The sequence below is a fragment of the Kogia breviceps genome, chromosome 3 (assembly GCF_026419965.1).
Source record: "Kogia breviceps isolate mKogBre1 chromosome 3, mKogBre1 haplotype 1, whole genome shotgun sequence".
NCBI classification, from domain to species: domain Eukaryota; kingdom Metazoa; phylum Chordata; class Mammalia; order Artiodactyla; family Physeteridae; genus Kogia; species Kogia breviceps.
Genome location: NC_081312.1, coordinates 164,683,109 through 164,703,178, shown reverse-complemented (window position 1 = coordinate 164,703,178; position 20,070 = coordinate 164,683,109). Strand labels below are relative to the sequence as shown.

Genomic DNA, 20,070 nt, shown 5'->3' with positions numbered 1-20,070 from the left:
TGTTATGATTTTAGGCAACCTCTCTGCTAATGGGTAGAGTTGTGTTCCTGTGTTTCTAGTTGTTTGGCATGGCGTGTCCAGCACTGGAACTTGCTGGCCGTTGAGTTGAGCTGGGTCTTAGTGTTGAGACGGAGATCTCTGGGAGAGCTCTCGCCTTTAGAAATTACATGGGGCCGGGAGGTCTCTGGTGGACCAAAGTCCTGAATTCGGCTCTCCTGCCTCAGAGGCTCAGGCCTGACACCCAACCGGAGCACCAAGACCCTATCAGCCACACGCTATCTTTGGTTTTCCGTCTCCAGGCACAGCCTGGCCTCCACACACCTCCGTGTCTCCAGGAAGGCTTGGCACTGGGCCCGGTCTGACAGGTAACTGATGAAGATTCCAGCTGTGTTCATACACATGAATGACACTGCCTGGGCCACAACTCATCAGCTCAGTAACTCCACTTTGGTGTGGCTTCCCTGTCTCTTAATTGCACACATGCCCACTCCAGTTACTGAAAGCAGAATCCTAGGGCTGTTCTAGAAGCCTTCCATTCCATTTCCAGTCTGTTACTGTTCATTTCCTGCCTTGATTTTAACCTCATTTGACCCTGTCTCAATCTCTCACCTTTCTACTAGAATCTTTTTTGGGGCTGGAGGGGCATTATTGGTACAGCAGCTGGTGTAAGGTTAAATATCATACGAAGCAAAGCTGGAACCAAACTGGCTATTTTCTTCTGCATTTTAATTTCATGTTCAGAAGTGAGATTGATGTTTAATTTTCTTTTCTGTGCTCCTGGTGATAGTAAACTCTTAAAATGATTTGTTTAGATATTCTCTTTTGACTACTCTAAATAGTATTTTTAAGATGGAATCATCACTTCCTGAAAGGTAAAACTTTTCTGTAAGATATTGTGCTAGTGTCTTTTGCAGGTGAAGGAATAATTTTTACTGATTCAGTTTCTTTTCAGTCATTAGTTTATTCAGTTTTTCAATTTAATCTTGAGTCAATTTTGATCATTTGTATAATTTTTGTTTTTCTAGAATATTCTTTTCAACTACGTATTCAAATTTATTATCCGTTTTATTAATCTTTTAGAATACTGTCCTTCATCATGTCTCATCAACATTCTTTATATTTTTCATTTATTCATTTTAGCTCTAAGAGAGTCTTTTTTTAAAATCAATCAATTAATTAATTTTTGGCTGTGTTGGATCTTCATTGCTGCACGCGGGGGCTACTCTTCATTGTGGTGCGTGGGCTTCTCATTGTGGTGGCTTCTCTTGTTATGGAGCACAGGCTCTAAGTGTGCAGGCTTCTGCAGTTGTGGCACGCTGGCTCAGTAGTTGTGGGGCATGGGCTCAGTTGCTCCACGGCACGTGAGATCTTCCCGGACCAGGGATTGAACCTGTGTTCCCTGTGTTGGCAAGCAGATTCTTAACCACTCTGCCACCAGGGAAGTCCCTCTAAGAGATTGTTGATATCACAAGCAGAAAGGATCTTTCTGAACGTCAAATCTTACCATGGCTTTCTCTTGTTAAAGGCTTTCGGCAATTTAAGCCATCGTCTAAATGATAACCTCTAGTTATGTTTACAGGTGTACCACCTGCCATTTGCACCGCAGCTCCGCTAAGCCATCTGTCTCCTAAGCACTCTGTGGTCTCACTCTCGCTTGCATCTACTGTTCTCTCTCCCTGGAATGCCCTCCGTATCTGTTCTCCCACTACATCATGAGATCCTGATGGGCTATTCTGTCCATCTTTTTTTTCCCCAGTGATTCTCACATTTTAATCATTTAGTAATGCTGAATAAAGTTTCTAAATAGAAAACTTTATTTTTCCTATTCAGTTCAGTTTTCTTGTGTGGTGAAATATACGTAACATAAGATGGTCCATTTTAACCATTTTTAAGTATTCAATTCAGTGGCATTAAGTAGATTCACATTGTTGTGCAACCATTGCGGGTATCCATCTCCAAATCCTTTCATCATCCAAAACTGAAACTCTGAACCCACTAAAAAATAACTCCCCACTACACTTCCCCGTAGCCTCTGGTTACCTCTGTTCTACTCTTCTGTCTTTGTGAATTTGACTGCCTCATTTGAGTGGAATCATACAGTGTTTCTTTTGTGTCTGGCTTCTTTCACTTAGCATAAGCTCTTCAGGGTTTACCCATGTTGTGGCATAGATCAGAATTTCATTCCTTTTAAATCTGAATAATAATACCCCACTGTATATATAGACCACGTTTTGTTTATCCATTCATCTGTCACTGAACGTCTGAGTTGTCTTTACCTTTTGGCTCTTGTGATTAATGCTCTTCCAAACATTGGTGTACAAATATCTGTTCAAGTCCCTGCTTTCAATTCCTTTGGGTATTTACCTGGAAGTGGAATTGCTGGATTGTATGGTAATTCTGTGTTTATCTTTTAAAAGGTTTTCCACAGCAGCTGCAGTATTTTACATTCCCACCAGCAATTACACAAGGGTTCCAGTTTCTCTACATCCTTGCCAGTGCTTGTTATTTTCTGTATTTTTTTATAATAGCGATCCTACTGAGTGTGGGTATTATTTCATTGTGGTTTTGATTTGCGGTTTCCGAATGATTAGTGATGTTAAGCATCTTTTCATGTGCTTTCTGGCCATTTATAGATCTTTGGAGAATTGTCTATTGCCCATTTTTAAATTGGATTAAATTTCCAAGCTGCAACAAATACCAAAATATTGAATAATTTATAGATGTGTTTGATGACTCAACTGTTGATAACATTTGAGGAAACACGGAGAATGTGAGAAGACGCAGAAAGCAGAAAATTAAGCAAATGTTTTTTCTAAAAGTGGAGAAAAATCTTCAGAACACAATAGTAGCTAGCTTTTTCTAGTGATTATAGTAGGAAATAGGTGGTTTGTGAACATGTAAGGAAGAAGTAATTACTAGACCCCAAAATGACCATATAATCCTAACTGCCCTTCTGCTGGGATTATTAGTGCCTGTTTATATAGACATATTGTGGTTGTTTATGATCTGGAATCATTGCTAAATTCAGTGGATTCCTAGCTCAAAGTACATTTAAATCTAAAGAATCTTTATATGGAGTAGCACATTGAAGAGTTTATCTTTATTTGCACTTAATCTGTTCACAACCAATATATATTATTTACAGTTGTCACAAACCTTAGAACTTAAAAATATGTCGGAGGATTGAATTATGGGACAAAACCTAGTAAGTGAAATGTCGCAGGGTAAATTTAAAGCCTTCCAGTTAGATAAAGAGAGAACAGCTTCCATGAAGACAGGGTGGGCGAGTCCTGACCTGCAGCCTCCCCATGTAAGAAGCAGGGATTTCAGTTGACTGCAGGCTCCACTGGGAGTCCTTACCGTCGTCTGGCTGCTACTAAAGCTAATGCTGCCTTTAAATGCCTAAAGGAAAAGGTCCAAATAGTGGGAAATATTAACTCTACTGTATTTTCTATTAATCACACTTTTTTTTTCTTGTTTCCATGGTAGCTTTGTGCAAATATGTGTTCTTTGTATTTTACAAGTATGACAAATTAAATAACTAGACTGATAATATTCAGTGAGTTAGCAAATATTAATGGAGCATCTATTTTATCTGAGTCACAAGATAGTTACTGCTACTTTACGGGGGGGGAATATATATATATATATATATATATATATATATATATATATATATATATATATATATGGATATATATATTCTCTCCCCTGCTGTGAGAGAGGAGTCATCTATACAAATGATTATATACCAGGTGGAGTGGGATGCCTGCCCCAAAGTGCTATGGCTGTTCAAAAATGACAAATTCCAAGAAGCCTCATGAAGAATGGTTCTTAAAGAAGTTCAACAAATGGAGATAAATGGAGAGACTATTTTAGGTATAAAAGAGGCATGTGCAGATTTGCAAAAGCTTGAAGCGCAGGGCATGGCTCAGTCAATAGCAAATTGTTCAGAATGACAAGTATACATAATAAATCAGGGATGGCATCCTGGGGCCTGTGGTGACAATTTTATGATGGCACTCAGGAATTTACAATGTACACTGATGCTGTTAGGCAATTGGGGACGATAAAAAAAATTTTAATTGAATGTTGAGATCTTCGCTTTAAAGAAATAGAACTGATAACAATGTGCTGGACTTCTACCAGCTGTTTTACAAACATCTCACTTAATCCTGCCGGTCGAGCTCGATTTGGGTCACGTCATTATCCCTGTTTATATGTGAGGAAATGAGGCTTAGAAAAGTTAATTGCTCAAGGTCCCAGCAGAAGTAGGATCAAACCCTGGTGGCCCCAACCCTGAAGCCAATGCTGTCGTCCCTCACGCAGCCACACTGATAGAGTGGTACCAGCTGAAGGTGGGAGGGACAGGAAGGGTTCCATGTTCTCATGGAGCCCCCAGTCCTGTAAGTGATAGACACGCCCTTCGTAGTTTTGACTCATCTGTTGGAAACTAACCATATAACAGATTTCTTCTGTGTTGTTCCTTCTGCACATTATAAAGCTTACGTCTTTGCACAGTTTTTGTTAACAGCACCGTTCCTCTTCCCATCAGTTCTTTGGGACCAAGTGCTCTGAAGACAATAGGGAACGCAGCATCGGTGAAACGGAAGGAATCTTCCCAGAGCTCAGCTCAGTCAAAAGAAAAGAAGAAGAAGAAATCTGCACTCGATGAAATCATGGAGGTACGCTTTGTGAAGTGCTTGTCAACTCTAGCTGTTAGGGGAATTATGTGATTCCAACCAAGGAAAGTTAAATAGTTTCACCAATTATGAGATCAATATAAAGTGAGAAAAATGTGCTCATTACCAGGTTAGGAAGAAAGAGCCTAGATGTAGTTCCATCTGAATGGAGCTGGAACCTCCTTAGATAGGTTTATTTTCTTGCCTCAAGTGCTGTCTTCAAAACACTCCATGAAATTACGGTCAATAGAGTTAGTTTAGGAGAACCTCAGTGGTAATTGAAGCCAGAAATGAAAGCTCTGCTCACCTTTGGTGGCTTCGTGAAATTGGCATCCTCCATGGATGCCTCCACCAACCTGGGCTCTCCTGTTGCCTCTGACTTCCACTTACCACCTCCTAGCCAGGAGAGAAAGCTCTGACATATTTTTAATTTGATTTAACCTGATGGCCAAGTTTATATGATGAATCATTGAAAACCTTTGATTATCTGGATCTAGGGCTATACTTTTGCTCTAAATTTACCTGAAATTCTAGAGCCGTTCTGCAGAAGGTCCTTAGTATATTCCTAAATATTCCTTTCTCCCTTCCAATACATCACCTTCCCTTATCAACAAATTTATGAAATAAGTAGAAAAGGCGAGGAGAAAGAATAAGTGGATACAAGAAGCTAACGTTTTTCCCTGTAACATCATTTCCTCTGGTCTCCCCATCCCTTTTCTTCATTTGTGAAGGGATGGGGGTAACTGTTTGGTCTTCCCTGTTACTGAGTCCTCACACAACGCAGGACAGTTAGAAAAGCTGAGAGTATAATATACCGTGTGTACGCTGTGAGATGTGGTCATTCCATCATTCAGCAGATACTGAGTTGCTGTTACGTGCTGGGCATCATGTGAGGTCCTGCCTGTGTAGAGTAGGGAGACAAACACAGTCCCTGCATGTCATGGAGCATTCACCCTAGTGAAGGAGACATTCCACGACCAAGTGAACCAGTGGATAAGTAATTACAAAATGCTGTGTGCTGAGGCGGTCTGGGGGCAGGGAGTGGGGAGATAGCTTGTTCCCCTGCCCTAGCAGGGGAGATCTCTAGTTCAGCATCCAAAGGGAAGATCCAGGTGGCTAGAGCCTGGTAAGCACAAGAGTGGTGGCATTTGAGGTTGGAGAGAGAAACGGGCAACACCACAGAGGTCTTATAAGCCAGTTTGAATTTAATTCAGAGTAAAATGGAAAGCCAGATCTACCTGCTTAGAATATAAGCATGCCAAGTTTAGAATATTTTTTGTTCATATTGGAAAGTTGGAGGAATTAAGATGAGGTTTTGAATCAACCAAAGAGCGACATTGTTCAGTCCCTTTGAAAGTAGGTACTTATGGTTAACTGAGCAGTTGAGAAGGAAACAGGTGTGAGATACAGCCAGGTCGGCTGGTCGGCACATTTTTCCTTTGGGTCACCCTTTCAGTTACTTCTCTCCTGGTTGTGTTTTTCTTCCCCTCCATTCACAGGCTTTATTATCCTTATCAAACAGGGAAGCTCCTCTTTGCCATCAAACTGTATACCCAACTATGCTGTGCTAAATCGGTCTGTAAGAGTGATGTTTTTCCCCCCTGAAAACATCGCCTGTTGTCCAGCTCATGACAGTCCAGGGGAGGAAGCAGGGATAGGGCAGAGTAATGCTGGCAGGTGGCGTTGCAGTATTGACTCAGTAGAGGTTGTTTGAGTTTATCTTCTTGGTCAGTTGACTTGCCTATCACTTATAATGTAAATCCAAGTTGCTTTTTTTTTTCAATCAAAAACTAATTGCAAAAAAGATTTGTGTTTATCAGAGCTTGCAAATTATATCGATCTTCTGTGAAGTGTGTTTTATGGTGTTCTTTTGCTAAATTGAATGTTACTTGAAATAAATTGAGGATATTAAAGAGGTAATTTTATGAATGTCTCATGCGTCCTCCAGATTGAAGAGGAGAAGAAAAGAGCTGCCCGAACAGATTACTGGCTCCAGCCTGTACGTATCCCTCTGGGGCTTCTTACTTCTAAATGTGCTTTTAAGCAAATGATTTAAATGGCATTTGGTATAAATGGCTAAATTTCTTAAATATCTGTAAATTCTATAGATCGATTTATAACTTTAATGACTTGTCTTTGCATCTACTCTGTAAGTATTGGTTGTATTGTTATTAGAGGGTTACTTCATGTTCATGGACCAGTAGTGTTTCTTGAGTTTAATGCCAAATTTGTGTATGGACACCTTGAATTTAAGCCTGGAATTATTTTCAATTTTTGCTATAAGAATACCCAGTTAGGTACTTTGTTGTAAAAACAGCTTTTTTTTTCTTTAACATCTTTATTGGAGTATAATTGCTTTACAATGGTATGTTAGTTTCTGCTTTATAACAAAGTGAATCAGCTATACATATACATATATCCCCATATCTCTTCCCTCTTGCATCTCCCTGCCTCCCACCCTCCCTCTATCCCACCCCTCTAGGTGGTCATGAAGCACCGAGCTGATCTCCCTGTGCTATGCGGCTGCTTCCCACTAGCTATCAATTTTACATTTGGTAGTGTATATATGTCCATGCCACTCTCTCACTTTGTCCCAGCTTACCCTTCGCCCTCCCCTTGTCCCCAAGTCCATTCTCTAGTAGGTCTGTGCCTTTATTCCCATCCTGCCCCTAGGTTCTTCATAACCATTTTTTTTTTTTAGATTCCATATATATGTGTTAGCATACGGTATTTGTTTTACTCTTTCTGACTTACTTCACTCTGTATGACAGTCTCTAAGTCCAACGACCTCACTACAGATAACTCAATTTTGTTTCTTTTTATGGCCGAGTAATATTCCATTGTATATACGTGCCACATCTTCTTTATCCATTCGTCTGTCGATGGACACTTAGGTTGCTTTCATGTCCTGGCTATTGTAAAGAGAGCTGCAATGAACATTGTGGTACATGACTCTTCTCTTTGAATTATGGTTTTCTCAGGGTATATGCCCAGTAGTGGGATTGCTGGGTCGTATGGTAGTTCTATTTTTAGTTTTTTTAAGGAACCTCCATACTGTTCTCCATAGTGGCTGTATCAATTTACATTCCTATCAACAGTGCAAGAGGGTTCGCTTTTCTAAAAACGGGTTTTAATTATATAAGTTCAAGGAAAGATTTGTTTTTTATTGCTTTTTTATTATTGCTTCTTCTGTCTTTTTTCATTTTTTCTTAATCTAATTTACTAAAGTCTTCAAAAAATTTTTTTTATTGAAGGAAAGATTCTTTAAATTCTGTAGTGCTTTCCAGTTTTCAGAAGTTTCACACACATGATTTCATGTAAGCCCGCAATAACTTTTTTTTCCCTCATCCCTTTATTGCCCCTCTCCACTTCCCTCTCCCCATTGGTAACCACTAATTTGTTCTCTGTATTTGTGAGTCTGCTTCGTTTTGTTTTATTCACTAGTTTGTTGTATTTTTTAGATTCCCCATATAAGTGATGTCATAGTTTTTATCTTTCTCTGACTTTTTTCACTTTATTTCTTGTTCTTTTAAGATAATAATTGCATAATAATTTTTAAACATTTCAGTACTTTAAATATTTTTTATTTATTGCTGCTCAGTTTTGAACTTACTGGAATATGAAGTTTTCATAAAACCTTCAGGGTATCTTAGTTATCCTTAAGGAAGCTGGCTTGATCAATAATAACACGAGAGTGAAAAGTAATTATTTGGGTAATTTCTGATTTGAAAATTTCTGATTTATTATTATTATTAATAATTTGAAAATCAAAAAGCATAAAGTTCTAATTTAAATCTTCATAGTTATTCCCTCACGAGCTTAAAAATAATTTTGTTTCCATGTCTTAGTTTATGTCCTTATACAATGGGAAACATTTGCCTGGTGATCACATGAAAGATCATGAAATAAGTTATGTAAAATGAAAATCCTTGCTGTATTAAATATAAAATAAGTACTTCATAAACCAGACAGAGAAAGACAAATATCATATGTTATCGTTTATATGTGGAATCTAAAAAAAAAGATACAAATGAGCTTCTTTACAAAATAGAAATAGACCCACTGACATGGAAAACAAACTTATGGTCACCAAAGGGGAAAGGCAGGGGGGTAGGGAGGGGATAAATTAGGAGTTTGGGATTATCAGTTACACGCTATTACGTATAAAAACAGATAACCAACAAGGACCTACTGTATAGCACAGGGAACTATACTCAATATTTTTAAATAAATTATAAGGGAAAAGAATCTGAAAAAGAATAGATAAACATATACATATAACTGAGTCACTGTGGTGTACACCTGAAACTAACACATTGTAAATCAACTATACTTCATTTTTAAAAAAAAGAAAAACTATTTTTAAAAAGTGCTTCATATGAATTATTTCAGTTAATTCTCATATCAGCCCTACAAGGTAATTACTATTACTATTCCCTTTTTATATATAGGTGAGAAAACTGAGGTATAGATTACTTGAGTAATTCCCCCAAGGTCATTTAGAAATTGGTGAGCTAGGATTTCCCTGGCAGTCAGATTCACTAGGTTGTACTCTGCCCTGATAAACAGTACTTCCTGGGATGCATTAGTCTCCCTGACTTCCGTCTCTGAGTAGAAGTCTGGGTCAAGATTAGAAAAGGAAGGACCTAGAGAGAGGCAACCATCTATGAATTATTTTGTTTGCTTTCCCTGTCGGAGTAGCTAGCATTTGATATTAGTAGTTTCATATATTGTTTATGAACGTGTAATCAAGAATTTTGCTTAGAGCAGTAGTTCTTAACCAGAGCACAATTCAAAAAAATTTAGACCATTTCTTTCCAAGATATATATTCTTCAATACTACCACTATCCAGTCTCCTGGGGTGAAATGGCTATTTTCACTAACCGCCTAGTTGATTCTCATGTTTAGAATCACCTTTGTTCAGAACCATTGGTTTAAAGGAAAAAGAAAACAAACCAAAAGCAAAAAAAGAGCAAAGCACTTTTAGTTAGTCCAAAAGTTCTCTTCCCAGTGACAATACTTTTATTTTTTTTAAGATTTTTTTTGAATGTGGACCATTTTTAAAGTCTTTATTGAACGCCTTACAATATTGCTTCTGTTTTACGCCCTGGTTTTTTGGCCACAAGGTATGTGGGATCTTACCTCCCCAATCAGGAATTGAACCCGCACCCCCTGCATTGGAAGGCGAAGTCTTTAACCACTGGACCGCCAGGGAAGTCCCAGCATGGACAATACTTTTAATAAAATTTTATTTTCAGTTTGATAATCTTCTGGTATAATAAATTATTCAGATTTTCTTCCTAGCTCCTCTTGGAGAATGTTACATTAAAAGTGAAGATCAGGGCTTCCCTGGTGGCGCAGTGGTTGAGAGTCCGCCTGCCGATGCAGGGGACACGGATTCGTGTCCCGGTCCGGGAAGATCCCACATGCCGCGGAGCGGCTGGGCCCGTGAGCCATGGCCGCTGAGCCTGCGCGTCCGGAGCCTGTGCTCCGCAACGGGAGAGGCCACAACAGTGAGAGGCCCGCATATCGCCAAAAAAAAAAAAAAGTGAAGATCAGCCAACAGGGATCCAGTGACTCAGTGTGTGTCTCATTTTGAAATGGGCAGTATGTGTGTTAAAATAACCAGCAGCCCACAGAGATGGATTGGAGAGCTTCACTTTTTAAACTCAGAAAAGAAAGTTTTGACAGATGTGCTATGAGCAAGTGTCAGTAGTACAATGAAGTAATGAATTAAGTTTATATTATAAGTGTGTGTACCCATGAGGGCCTTTGAGAAATTTAGCCCAGAAATCAGAGAAGGGGCTTCCCTGGTGGCGCAGTGATTGAGAATCTGCCTGCCGATGCAGGGGACTCGGGTTCGTGCCCCGGTCCGGGAAGATCCCACATGCCGCGGAGTGGCTGGGCCCGTGAGCCATGGCCGCTGAGCCTGCGCGTCCGGAGCCTGTGCTCCGCAACGGGAGATGCCACAACAGTGAGAGGCCCGCGTACCACAAAATAAAAATAAAAAAATTAAAAAAATTAAAAATTAAAAAAAAAAAAAAGAAATCAGAGAAGCTGTTGGTATTATATGGCTTCACTGAGAAAGTCTTAATAGAATACTGGCTTAAAGAATAAGAACATTCAAGCCTTCTCTTAAACATATTTTTCTGCTGTTAAATATTCTCCCCCAAAGTCCTTACTAGGTTTTTGTTAATGTAATGTTTAGCCTGGCTTATTGAAGTACTTGTGACCATCTAGTACTTCTGCTGTATCCACTTGAAGTAGCAAATACAGAATTGCTGTAGTGAATCTGGAATTAAGTCAGGTGATTTAATTTCCATCGTCAGCCATTAGCTACTTGAAATCAGGAAAACAATGATAAAGAAGCAAACTCAGAATGCATTAATATGAAATAAACTCAGATTTCTGTCCCGTGGAGAACTAGATGCTCAGAAGAGCGTTGCTTTTAGCCGGAGCTAGTCTGGAGGAGTCCAGTCTTATCAGAAATCCAGAGCAACATCGTGAGAAAAGAGCACTGTGGAAAGTGTTGTGCTTTAGCTCAAAGCCGCCGTTTCTTGAGGTTCCCAGTGAGACTCTTGCTCTCTGAGTTTTTTTGTCAGCGGTGAACGTCAACATATAACATCCTTGGCATTTTTTCTTCCTTGAATGGAGAGAAAGAAAGAAGCTCTCTATGAAAGACCTGAATTAATAGAGTTGAGATTGGTGGATGAAAGTCCTAGATTTCAGGAAACCTTCACTATGGAAATCAGCCATGAGATGTGTGTTTTTTTCCTCTTGGTAACCAACTGTGTTGAATAAAAAGAGACAGAGGAATGAAAGATTACTAAGGGAATGTTCTGCCATCGTTGGGAAGACTTCCAACTCCAAAATGTCTTATTTAGCAAAGCAGTTAATATTTTACTATTATTTTCGGTGAAAATGTTTAAAATGAAGGATCAAAAGAGGAAAGATAATTTATATCATTCCTTCCATCTTTATTTTTTTTTCTTATTTTCCAGGAAATTGTAGTGAAAATTATAACGAAAAAACTTGGAGAGAAATATCATAAGAAAAAGGGGATTGTTAAGGTAAGAACATGAAGTTATGATGGAATTTGGGGAAGGAGCTGGTGTGTGGCTGAGTAAAGCCATTTTGATATTCCTTAAAAACCAAGTCCTAGTAACAGAAGCAGTGTGTCTAAGGTTCTTGATGGTTCCGTGAAAGGAAGGCTGACTTCACAATGGTTGGAGAAATATTTCATTTCCAACCATAGTTTATACTTAACTTTGGTCGGCTTTCTTACTAGAGCAAATGGTATGTATGAAATCCCATCGGCACCTCTTAAAAATATTTGGTGAGTGCACCTTGCTAGTAAGTAAGGTACGTTCCCTTTGTCGATGACGGGCAATGTAATAGTGCCCCAGAGCTCCAAGGAGGGCTTCCTTGTGGTTTGCCTCAGAGACTTATCTTTTGATTGCTCTAGGATTTTAAAATTTAAAAATCAATGTTCCAGGGCTTTCCTGGTGGCGCAGTGGTTGAGAGTCCGCCTGCCAATGCGGGGGACACGGGTTCGTGCCCCGGTCTGGGAAGATCCCACATGCCGCGGAGCGGCTGGGCCCGTGAGCCATGGCCGCTGAGCCTGCGCATCCGGAGCCTGTGCTCCGCAGCGGGAGAGGCCACAACAGTGAGAGGCCCACGTACCGCAAAAAAAAAAGAAAAAATCAATGCTCCAGTCTTTTCCTTTCTTTTGCTTTTCCTAAGTATAGTTTCATGCTAGCACCCAGCCAGCCTTGTGCATGCATAAGTTACCCTCCTACTGTGCTTGCAATGACACAGAATTACCCCTCTCATGTATTTCTTAAAGCCTTATTCTAAGATCACCAGCCTTTTCTTTCCAGATGAAAACCTTAACTAAGCTTTGAATTGAATTCTTTTTTTGTTTTGTTTTGTTTTTGTGGTACGCGGGCCTCTCACTGTTGTGGCCTCTCCCGTTGCGGAGCACAGGCTCGGACGCACAGGCTCAGTGGCCATGGCTCACGGGCCCAGCCGCTCCGTGGCATGTGGGATCTTCCCGGACCAGGGCACGAACCCGTGTCCCCTGCATCAGCAGGTGGATTCTCAACCACTGCGCCACCAGGGAAGCCCCTGAATTGAATTCTTTAAGAACCATAGCCTGAGGTCATATATGGCATCTAGAAAATAAACTCCTTTGATACAAGGAGTTACTCTTAAAACAAGTTACTCTTACCTTTTGGTTAGAATTTCATTGTTTACATTTATTTCTGTCCTTTGGACTTTGTGTTCACATCTCTCTTCCGTGATAAAAGTGTTGGTTTTACATGGCAGGAAGTAATTAACAATTACACAGCTGTCGTGAAGATGATTGATTCTGGAGACAAGCTGAAACTTGACCAGACTCATTTAGAAACAGTCATTCCAGCACCAGGTAAATCTTTTTGCAGACCATTTAATATACCATCGAAATAAGTGATTCCATTCTTTAAAACCTTAGTTTTTGACGTTACTTGATAGTTCTGGGTATGAGTTTCCTTTTTAGAAACATATAATCGCCACTATAACTAATCCCAGTTTGACTCGGTGAGGTGGTAGTTTACCAGTCCTCTGAGAAAGCTATTTTGTGGCGTAAATAAATTTTCCCTTTCTAGAATCTGTTTTCTTTCCAGAAGCAAATCACAGACATATCTGGATAAAATCAATCATATTAGGATTATTATTAATATATTTGTTTAGCTATTTGAGATGGTAAAGTAAGTCAGTATTATTTTGCATTTTCTTTTCCTTAATTGCCTTACACATATCTAGTATAAATGCTTTTGTAGTTGGGTAGTTTGCCTCTGACCCCGACTCTTCGTGGTGGTATCATTGCTGGCATGGTGATAATGTTAGTCTCTAAAACTTCTGTTTATCAGATCCTATATTCTTTCTCCCTAAAATAAAATTCATTTTATGGATTAGCAGTTGTGGACTTCTTTTTCAGCTTCAGCAGTAAGATGCAGTTACCATAAACTGCATCTGTATAAAGTATACAATTTGATGTTTTCAACACATGCATACTCCCGTGACAACCATCCTTACAGTCAAGTTAGCAAATGTGTCCATCACCCCCAAAGTTTCCTCCGCTTCCTTTATAGTCCTTCGCTCCCTGCTCTGTCTCCCCTGTCCCCCACGCAACCACCAGTCTGCTTTCTGTGACTGTAGATTAGCTCATACTTTTCTACAGTTTTACGTAAATAAAATCATACCGCGTGTGCTGTGTTTCTGTCTGGCTTCGTTCACTCAGTACATCATTTTGGATTCACTCACGTTGTTGTGTGCATCTATACTTTCTTCCTTTTTATTGCCAAGTATTTCATTATGTGGATGTGCCAGTTTCTTTATCCAGTCACCTACTGATGGACATTGGGGTTGTTTACAGCTCTTGGCCCTTACGAACAAAACTGCTGTATGAACATTCACGTACAGAGCTTTGTATGGATATATGATTTCTGCTGAGAAAATTCTTAGAGACAGAATGGCTCAACCAAATAGCAGGCATGTAGTTACGCTTTTATGAAACTAGCAACCATCTTGTGATCTTAAAAGGAGAGATTAAAAGTAAGCTGAGGGCTTCCCTGGTGGCGTAGTGGTTGAGAATCCACCTGCCGATGCAAGGGACACGGGTTCAAGCCCCAGTCCGGGAAGATCCCACATGCCGCGGAGCGGCTGGGCCCGTGAGCCATGGCCACTGAGCCTGCGCGTCCGGAGCCTGTGCTCCGCAACAAGAGAGGCCGCGATAGTGAGAGGCCCGCGCACAGCGATGAAGAGTGGCCCCCGCTTGCCACAACTAGACAAAGCCCTCGCACAGAAACGAAGACCCAAATTAATAAATTTTTTTTTTAAAAAGTAAGCTGAATCTTTTCTGATTACTTCTGGGCTCTGGGCATCTCCTCCAAGAACCTTATACTCCGTGGTATAAAATTAAAACATCCCTTGACAAATAAGTAGAAAAAAATGAGGAGTCTTGTAATGTTTAATCAAAGTATCTACAAACTGTACTTTAGAATCATACAGATATTAAACGATTAAGAACTTCTAAGAGTTTTGTTTTCTACTATGTTGATTCAGTGTAATTGCATTTGGCTGTAAGAAAGTAGAAGAAAGTGGCCATTTTCTTGGTATTAAGTGTTAACCCTTTTCTGTTATAGGAAAAAGAGTTCTCGTTTTAAATGGAGGCTACAGAGGAAATGAAGGTACCCTAGAATCCATCAATGAGAAGACTTTTTCAGCTACTATAGTCATTGAAACCGTAAGTATAGTTTACACAAAGACAGAAATTTCAAAATGCTTTTAAAATGTGCTATGGTTCTTTTTCATTGGATTGGTGTTTTAAGTTTGCGTTTTCTGTTTGCCTTCTCTCATATTTGGAAATCTATAAGCTTATTTTCTCTGGTGGTTGACATTACTAAAGTATTTTATTTTCTGATTGCAAAAGAAATTCCTTATGTGTCTTAATCTGTTCCGGCTGCTATAACAAAGTACCATAGACTGGGGTGGCTTTAGAAACAACAGAAACCTATTTCTCACATTTGTGGAGGCTGGAAGTCCGAGATCAAGGCACAGGCAGATTCGGTGTCTGCTGAAGGCCTGTTTCCTGGTTGATGTGTCTTCACATGGTGGGAGGGGAAAGGGAGCTCTCCGGGATCCCTTTTTAAGGGCACTAATGCATTCTCAAGGGCTCTGCCCTCATGACCTAATCACTTCCCAAAGACCCCACCTCCTAATACCATCACAATTTGAATGTATTGAACGAATTTTGACAGGGACACAAACATTCAATCTTTAGCAGCACTCCTGGATAAAAGCTGAAAAATACAATTTAATATAAATAATTTTTAAAATTGCTCGTAAACCTCCAGGCAAATGATAACCTCCATTAATGTTTTGGTCTGTTTTTTTTCAGTCTTTCTATTTTATAAAATTGTATATATTACACATAGTTTTTTGTATCCCAGTTTTTTTCCCCCACATCTAACATAAAACTCAATCTGCCGTAGTGTGATTAGTGGGGAATGTATAGTCAGAGTTAATGGGGGAAAAGCCACAGAGATCAATAATATTTTTTAATGTACTCCTTTCTTTCATAAAGGATTTAAGGTAGAAGAGATCAATAAAGTAATTAATTTTAAGAAATCTGACATTTAAATAAAATTGCTTGTTGACTTAGAACTGATAGTCCCCTGGCAGGTCTGTGCATGAGGCTGAGTGAAACCTGAGCTGTCTTCAGAAGGAAGGGTCTGAAACAGGTTTTTTCCTAACTGCCTAATTCTATTTAGATCCCTGCGCTACTGCACCGTGTATTTTTTATCTCTAAACGAGAGGCTTTTTCATCTCCAGTACAGGAAGTTTTAGTGTTTGGGGGAATAATCAACTTCCTGAAGAGTCTGATGACAGTTTTGGGCTCTCTGCAAGAAGCTGCACATAAACTGCCAAATTGTATGTGTTCCCTTTAAGGAGTTCGTAGGTCCCCTGAGCCCACCTATGAACTGGTTTGAGAATATGTGTCTCAGGAAAGCTTTCTTGAAAAACCGTTTAGGTTCTTATTTGAAAGAAATCACATTTCAGTAAATTAAGCATTTTTTCCCTGTCCTTAAAAATACTAACCTAATCACCAATGAACATAAACTCTAAGGGGAAAAAAAGGAACAGGGAATGTCACCTGTCAGTAGGGAATTTATTAATCTGACTACATGAACAGATTGAAGCTCTTTTTAAAATCAGTCTTTTTTTTTTTTTTTCTGATTCAATCAGCATGAGATCATGGAAACTCTCGTATTTCCTTGGCAGGTTGAATCTCCTCCACTTGTTAGTTTCCTAATACTACCCAACTTAGATCCCGCTTCACGTTTTCATCTAAGGGAAACAGAACGACTCAGTACTGTTGAGGATATTCTAGCTTCTATCCACACCTTCGGTTTCCAGTCTGTATGATTTTCGAGAGCTGCTTTCTTCCCGGCCTTGCTGGGAACCCACAGCTCCACCTTCCCCTCTAACGCTTTCATCGCCCTCAGAGCCAGACCGAGACAGAACCTCGGAGGTGATCCGCAGGGACAGCCTTTCCGGTTGATTGCAAAGCAGCGTGTACTCTTGGGAGAGGAAACCCACATGCAAATTTTGGGGTTTTTTTCTTCTTCTTTTGCAGCGTGCCTCCATTAAAAATATCTGTGTTGGTTTGTGCATGTCGGTCAGCTTGTCTCTACGTCCGCATGTTTTCTCCAGGTCAACGCCCTGAACAACATGAACTTTTCGAGTGGCTTCTCCTATTTTTATTATTCCTGGCCTCTTAAATTTTAGTATCAGTATCATAAGATTTGAAATTTACACATTTATTAAGCAGATTTTTAAAACAGCTCACAAATTGTTCAAAACCAGCCCCAGCTTTTTAGCTACTTGCCTGGTCAACCCAAGTCTGGCCCCCTTCTTTATCCCTTGCTTGGCCTTCTTATCACAGAAGTGTGATTGACCTTTCACCTTTGAATCTGATGATGAAAGAGTCAAGCCGGGTCATGCTTTATCTGGGAACTTATTTCCTTTATGTGTAATCATTACAGTACATTAAAAGAAAGAGATTTTAAAAGCATTTTTTAAAGGAAGGTAAAAAGTGTTAAAATCTCAGCCCAGGGTTAGTCTTTGTCATCATTTTATATTTTGCAGCGGAGAGGACCAAATTTTAACCGAAAGATTTAATAAGAAGAGTTAAGAATTATTGAACTCATATGCATATTATGTTCCAGACGTTATTCTGAGCGCTTTATACGTGCTAACTCATTTATATTTCTCAACAAGGCAGTAATGTAGGTACTGTTACTGTTCCCCACTAGGGGACAATGGGGCACTGAGGGGTTATGTCACCTGCTGAGGGTGGGGTTTGAACTTGGGCAGTCTGGTTCCAGAGCCCATATTCTTAGCCTCTGTGTTCCCAGGCTGTATCAGCTTTTGTGACAGGTATCATCTTTCACTAATCCAGTTTTCTTTCCCCTTTCCCTTTTTGTTGGATATGAAGGGGAGAAGAAAATACATTTCAGCTTAGACTCCTCTTCTGTAACAAGACCAGCCTGTCACAGCTAAACTAGACAAATATGTTTCAGTATGAGGATTTGTATTGCTTAAAATAGTATTTGTTATTGGGCTTCCCCGGTGGCGCAGTGGTTGAGAGTCCGCCTGCCGATGCAGGGGACACGGGTTCATGCCCCGGTCTGGGAGGATCCCACATGCTGCGGAGTGGCTGGGCCCGTGAGCCATGGCCGCTGAGCCTGCGCATCCGGAGCCTGTGCCCCGCAAAGGGAGAGGCCACAGCAGTGAGAGGCCCGCGTACCGCAAAAAAAAAAAAAAAAAAAAAAAAAAAATAGTATTTGTTATTAAAAAAAAAAAAAAACCCCAACTGATAATGGCACAAACATGATAGACATTAAGTTCTCATTTTGAGGTCCAGAACAGGTCTTCTGAATCAGGGAATGGCTCTTTTCTTTGGAGTGATTTGTGAGACCAGGGTCCTTCTGACTTGTGGCTCTACCACCTTCACCCGGGGCTTTGACAAGCTGCCGCGTCCGTGGGCTTGAGGCAGGCCGCGGGGAGTGTGACGGGTTGCCTGTGGAAGGGAGCGTGGCCTGGGCCCGGAAGTGGCCCGCGTCTCTTCTCTTCCCTTCCCTGGGCCGGAGCTCCGTCTCACGGCCATACCTGACCACAGGAGGAGCCAGGAAGTGTGACTTTATCCAGGAAGCAGAGGAGATACCGACCAGCTAGCCAGTCTCTGCCACAGGGTCTAGAGATAACACATGCCACGTAGCACTGAAGAAAATAAGGCCAGTTCTTGATGAGGATGCCGTAGAATACTTTTAAAATTCACAGATGTGTAGAACTGTCAGCTACCTTAGTGGTATCTTAGGGATGTGAAAAAGGCAAATTTGGATCCAGAAGTGTGTGTCCTTTTCTTGTCTTGTAAGTACAAGTGTGTTCTTAACCTCTTCTTCAATTATTTTAATTTGTAGGGCCCTTTAAAAGGACGCAGAGTTGAAGGAATTCAATATGAAGACATTTCTAAACTTGCCTGAGTTTGAAAATTTGTTAACAGCACATTAAACTCTTAAAGCATCAAATTGGTGTTCACGAAGGCATTACAAGACTCTACTGTGTTAGGGTGTTTCTTTTGTATAAAACAAATGGATTTATTTAAATATTACTGTATAGTTGTTTAGCTAAACTCACAGAAAAATCTAGTTATGTCTCATGAAGTATCAAAATTATGTAATTTTGTCTTTGTTATTTTTATTTCCTCTGTAATGTTTCCTTGATGATTTTTTATCTTCATTAAAAGAACGTTATTGTAAAGTGTTTTATATAGGACAATTTAGAATCATATAGTTAGAGGAAATCCTTCATATACTCTAAATTTCTATTTTCATCAGTAAAGTAGTAAAGTTGAACTGTAAATATAATTACATTTTAAAGAGTCAGACTATAAATAGAATAGCAGCTTTATTGAGATATAATTCACACACCATACAATTTCACCCATTTAAAGGGGACATTTCAGTGGTTTTCAGACTAGTTACAAAGTTGTGCAAGCACCACCACTATCTAATTTGAAACACTAGGTAAGTCATCTCAGGAGAGTTAATGTTCTCGAATTTCAGTGCTTTTAATGTATAAATTGTCAAAAATAGTGTGTCCCGGCAGGGTTGTGAGAACTACAGAAAATGCATATGGAGTGTCAGACGTAAAGCCCAGCACTTAGTAGGTGTTTGATAAACGGAAGTGAGCAGTGGTGTCAGTAAATGGGGGCGAGTGCTTGTGACCTGAGGAATTTCCATAAGGGGAACGGTCCTCTCTGATTATAGTGGAGAAATAAAACGTGACAAATTTCATAGGCCTCCCCCAAATCTGTAAGTTTGGAATCAACTCAGTGGTTTTCTTCTTAGAAAAACCATGTTTCATCTCTACCGCCCACGTTTAATTCTTTTCTCCAGCATCTTCCTGAAATTATCGCAGAATAAAATAAAGTAGCATGATTGAAGGTCAACTTAATTGAAAAAAGTGTGAAGCACAAAAATATGATGCTAGACGGTAGAACCATTTTTCCTGTAAGTTTTTAGAGGCCAATATGGTTATGTTAAGCAGAGTGACTGCAAACACCTAAAATCAAGTCTTACGTAGACTTTTTTCTCTATTTTCTTTTCTTTCTTTATTTTTATTTTTTTGGCCGAGCCACACGGCTTGCAGGATTCTTAGTTCCCCGACCAGGGATTGAACCCGGGCCCCCTGCAGTAGAAGCGCAGAGTCCTAACCACTGGACCGCCAGGGAATTCCCTGACTTATTTTTTCTTTTTAAAGCATCGTAAGCTATTCTTT

At 39.9% G+C, this 20,070-nt stretch overlaps 1 protein-coding gene and 1 non-coding gene across 5 annotated transcripts in view; one reads left to right on the top strand and one right to left on the bottom strand.

Annotated features, from left to right (window-relative positions):
• Nucleotides 1-20,070, top strand: part of KIN (Kin17 DNA and RNA binding protein) — a 43,237-nt gene extending 23,167 nt beyond the window's left edge. Inside the window, exons 8-13 of one of the 4 annotated variants that reach the window (XM_059055956.2) lie at nt 4,556-4,685; nt 6,631-6,681; nt 11,685-11,753; nt 13,012-13,111; nt 14,871-14,971; nt 18,711-20,070. In XM_059055956.2, coding sequence (XP_058911939.1) covers nt 4,556-4,685; nt 6,631-6,681; nt 11,685-11,753; nt 13,012-13,111; nt 14,871-14,971; nt 18,711-18,773 — 514 coding nt within the window. In that variant the 3' untranslated portion in view covers nt 18,774-20,070. Of the gene's footprint in view, nt 1-4,555; nt 4,686-6,630; nt 6,682-11,684; nt 11,754-13,011; nt 13,112-14,870; nt 14,972-16,509; nt 18,040-18,710 lie in introns of those variants that run through there. The other 3 variants (XM_059055957.2, XM_067030230.1, XM_067030229.1) reach the window with 3 other exon arrangements.
• Nucleotides 19,951-20,023, bottom strand: TRNAR-UCU (transfer RNA arginine (anticodon UCU)). The gene has a single exon. It is a non-coding gene; the product is annotated as a tRNA-Arg (tRNA).